The sequence below is a fragment of the Aegilops tauschii genome, chromosome 3, assembly GCF_002575655.3.
Source record: "Aegilops tauschii subsp. strangulata cultivar AL8/78 chromosome 3, Aet v6.0, whole genome shotgun sequence".
NCBI lineage: Eukaryota > Viridiplantae > Streptophyta > Magnoliopsida > Poales > Poaceae > Aegilops > Aegilops tauschii.
Window position 1 is genome coordinate 328,755,228 of NC_053037.3, and position 4,526 is coordinate 328,759,753.

At 46.4% G+C, this 4,526-nt stretch overlaps 1 protein-coding gene across 1 annotated transcript; it reads left to right on the top strand.

Moving 5' to 3' along the window:
* Window positions 1-2,929: 2,929 nt before the first annotated feature.
* LOC109758119 (uncharacterized) lies at window positions 2,930-4,178 on the top strand. The gene has a single exon (XM_020316965.4). The coding sequence runs from the start codon at window positions 3,035-3,037 to the stop codon at window positions 3,767-3,769; it is 735 nt and encodes a 244-aa protein (XP_020172554.1). The 5' UTR covers window positions 2,930-3,034; the 3' UTR covers window positions 3,770-4,178.
* The last annotated feature ends 348 nt before the right edge of the window (window positions 4,179-4,526 follow it).

Here is a 4,526-nt window from a genome sequence, read left to right on the forward strand (position 1 = left end):
TCTGCATGCTTAGGCAAAATACCGCCCCCCTATGTTAGAATTTTGGCACCGTCCCTGCTAGCAGAACCAGTTGACTTATCTGTTAGTAGCTGGCTTCCACGAACAATAGCCGGGCTGCCGCAGTGCTAAGCAACGCAAGCAATGATCGGATGTCGGAATCCAGCACCTCGTTGCTACTTGGCCCGCAAGTCGAACTGGTCGCCATCCAGAATGAAGCTGAATACTCTGCTCATGGAAGCTGAATACGCCTTGAAAAAAAAAGAATGAAGCTGAATACGCCTTGAAATACTCTGCTCATGGAAGCTTCTGTATGGGACCCGCACTACTTAGTCAGAGCATGCCTAATGCTGCATTATTTTGACCTAATTCTTGGGTTTCTGTCGGATTTGTTAGATCTCTCTTACGGGTCAAAGCCCCGTAACAAACGTCCGTCCCGATTAAATAATTTCACTACTTCATCCATGTCTTCGCTGTTTGGCACTAACTGGTAGGTAGGCGCAACTTGCGCATAGACTTCAGAGGACTAAAAAACTGCAGGACTGAAATATGATGGCATGGGTTTTATTTTTTTAGAAATGATATCTGGCGAACGTTCGTCAGGAGGCTAACACAGACGAACACCCTTCCTGCCATTGCATGGATCATGGCGCGGGGCTGACGCCACGTAGATCAGCTGCACTCGCTTTTTTCTTCCTCCCAAAAACTTCGCGGAGGTGTGCCGTCGGGAAACTCAAACTCGAGACCTATTGTGGGAGGCGCACACACTCTAATAGTTGGGCTGAAGCAGGTTTTGTGGAAACATGTACTAAACCAGTTTTTATGTATTTGAAGCTAAATTCTATATATTCAATTTTTCATTTTAAAAGCAAAAAAATACAAAATAAAATCCATTTTTGAAAGAACAAAAACCCCTATTTTTAGAGGGGGGTTTTTCTAAACTTGCCAGCTGCATTTTTATTATAGGTAGCGTGGCAATTTTGGAATTATTATTTTACTTTCTCACATGGAAATTTTATTACTAATAACATGACATTTTAATAATTAATAATATGGCAATATTAAGACATTTTTATTACTAAGAGCATGGCATCTTAATAATTAATAACATGACAGTTTTATTATTAAGAGGATGACAACTTTATGATTAAGATCATGACATTTATTATTATTAATAATATGGCATTTTATTATTAAGAATACGGCACTTTTATGATTAAGAGGATGGCAATTTCATTAGTGAGAGCCTGACATTTTTATTATTAATAGGAGGGCGGTTTTATTATTTAAGAGGATGGTAATTTTCTTTCACCAACATGGCATTTTTTAAGGTATTTTGCACAGCGGACCAAATAAAGCAAAAAAACATTTAAAGCGTGTCATTTTGTTTTTGGTCCTTGGCAAAAATAAAGAAAAAGAATTCTCCAAAACATGGCTTATTCATAGTGAAACATATCCACGGCAGAATTCATAAATTTATTTATTTTTAGATCACACGACACATTTTTCTTTAAACATACCATTTTGTAAATTTATAAATTAGCATCGCATTTCTATAATGTAGCATGGCATTTTCATATGTTTCATATCATGGCAATTATACAATTTATGCTTTTCTATATTTTTATAAGAAAAACATGTATATATTTGGTCATGGCATTAAAAAAGAATGTAAACTGGGCCTCTGGGTCAATGGGGGTTCGCCCTGGCCCTCCGCACAGCGAACGGCCTAAAATGATCGCTGGAGGGCGCCTTCACGAGTAAACGAATAACCCCCCTAAAAAAAGTAAACGAATAATTCGTTGAAGGACAAACCCCCAGCTGACATGCTCCAGATATTATGGTCCTTTTCTTTTTACCTATTGCGGATAAAAAAAGGTACGGATATTGCACACACAAAATAAAAAATATAGATTTTGTGTTAATTAGAGAGAAAGGGTCAATGCACCCATAAACTTCACATGGAGAGTTTGTCAATCGATATTTCCTTTGAATAAAAGTAAGTCCATACCTTTTAATTAGTTATAGTTTGTTGGCATGCATGTTCCATTGCAACACTCATCTATATACCTCCTTTTGATGTAGGACTATAAACCAATGGCAACGTGTGGGACATTGTCTATAATATTATGTATCTCACTCCCATATATTTTGATTTTCTATGCATTGTATTTAAGTGGAAAAAAATTGACACACATGTGAAAGTTGGATGAGTGAACAAGATAGAGAGAGCATGTTCGAATGCTCCATGGTGTACAAGTGCTAAATATGCCACAAAGGCGAAAAACTGTCGTCGAAAGCAACTAAGAAGAAGAGAGAGCACTTTTGTTACCCTAGATAGGAACAAATGTCGAGCATTGTCGAGCTATGTAAACAGTTATTCATGGGGATCTTGGCCACTGAACAATTAAATGAAGGTTAGCTAAACAAGCTAAGCACTTGAGTAAAAAGTTGTAGTTGCTAAGTATTTTTCATGCACCTGTCACCAATTATAAGCACTTTCGCACTGAAGGAAGCCTAATATTGGTAGTAGCAAGATTGCCTCCCCAAACACACGTGTCCCCAAGCTACAGTTTCCTTGAGAGTCCCTGAGCTGGTTTGGATTACCTCTTGGCCACGAAACTGATGCCCGTGTGTTCGGCCCGCCCCAGAACCGACCGAATTAATTCCAGCTTGTTTGTTCCACAAGCAAGCAAGCGCAGGTGTTACGTAGGTAGCCGCCATGGTCCTTCTAGAGAATCGTAAGGAAACAAGTGTAAACAAGAGAGAGGAAAAAAGGTCACACGGAACGGAAGCAGAGTAAACAGAGAGATTGGCGGCACCGCGTGCCTCACGAGTGACGTGCATCGCGCGCCATCACGCCCATCCCCGCCCAAAACTATACAAAGGGTAGACCTTCTCGAAGGTCGCCCCGCCCCGATCTGCCTTCCCTATATAAACGCCGGTGCGTTATCCCAACGAACTAGAGCAAAGCCTCGCACCCAAATCAGCAAAGAAAGCAAGCAAGCCAAACAAACGACGTTTCACCCAATAAGACATGGAGGAGCGGCGCAGTGACAGCCGACGCCAGGAGCCCATGGTCGCCAGGGCGGATGGCCCCCCGATTCCCGCCGACGAGTCCGACGACGAGTTCGAGTTCTCCTTCGGGAGCCGGGAGCCTGCCACGGGCGGCGCCACGGCCGACGAGCTCTTCGCCGACGGCCGCATCAGGCCGTTCTACCCGGTGTTCGGCCGCGTCTTCGACGACGCGCACGTGCCGTCGGCGCCCGGCCGGAGGCCGCTGGGGCGGCTGTTCCTCGAGGAGGCGCGGAACTCGTCCGTCGGGTCCACGTCCTCGTCCTCCTCCTCCGCCGCCACGGACGCCGGGGACCTCGACGGCGCGTCCCCGGACACCTACTGCGTCTGGACGCCCGGCGCGTCGGCCGCGTCCTCGCCGGCGCGGTCACCGCGGAAGAGCGGCTCCACGGGATCCTTGTCGCGGTGGCGCCGCGTCAGCGAGCTCGTCGTCGGCCGCAGCCGCAGCGACGGCAGGGACAAGTTCCGCTTCCTTTCCGCGCCGCCCTCACCTGCCAGGGAGCAGCCCAAGGGGAAGCCAAGAGGCCGGGACAGCAAAGCCACCACCGAGCTCGACACAGTGGCCGCCGGCCACCGGCAGTTCTACGGCGCCAAGGCCTCCCCCGGCGCGGCGCGGCGGACGTTCTTGCCGTACCGGCAGGATCTCGTCGGCCTCTTCTCCACGCCCAAGGGGCTCAGCCGGAGCCAATACTTCTGACTTCAAGGAGGCGCGTCCCCCGCCCCGCCGTGAAGAACCAGTTTCAAAATGTGAGATTTCACATTTGGGTTGAAATTTCGAACTTTTGACCCGGGAGCAACTTCGTGTTCGTAATTGGCCATGGTATAACTGGATTGTTGAACGGGATTGAGGTCGTCCAAAAAGACGAGGCGTCAAGTCAGAGCAAGGGAAATGTGAGGCTTAAATTCTGGATTCAGTCAGGGATATCGGGCTCTCCAAGTCAATGTGAAGTTGTGATCGACATGTGAACATAGTAGGACCAAAAAAAGGACTGTATAGGAGATTAAAATACACGTGGAAGCTCAGAAAAGTTTTGTAGTGATCATGTGTTACCTGTACATGCATGTATATTGTACTACCAGAATAATAGATTTTTTTCTTGTAGCAATCTGATGTCTGGGTTTTTCTGCACGACGACAGTATTTAATTTTTTTTAGCGCACATACACCACGGACATGAATATTTTGTTTGCATCAGTCACTACCAGTCACTTTCGAACCGTTAGATCTTGAGAAACTTTTTTGTCTGCATCAGTCACTTTCGTTCTAAATCGTTAGATCTTCATCATACGGCCAAAAATAGATTGTGCATTGTTCATCTTCTTCTTTCTCATGCAACCACCAACCCACCCAGCCCTAGTCGTCTGCATCCGCCTGCCGGGGTTGGCTGCTATCGCCGCCCCGCCCTCCTCCTTCCCTCCCTGCCCCCCGCCGTGCTGGCTGTCGTCCCTGCCGAC

Bases quoted from the DNA above. Each gene is read 5' to 3' on its own strand.
- LOC109758119 (XM_020316965.4), top strand. From the start codon at position 3,035: ATGGAGGAGCGGCGCAGTGACAGCCGACGCCAGGAGCCCATGGTCGCC.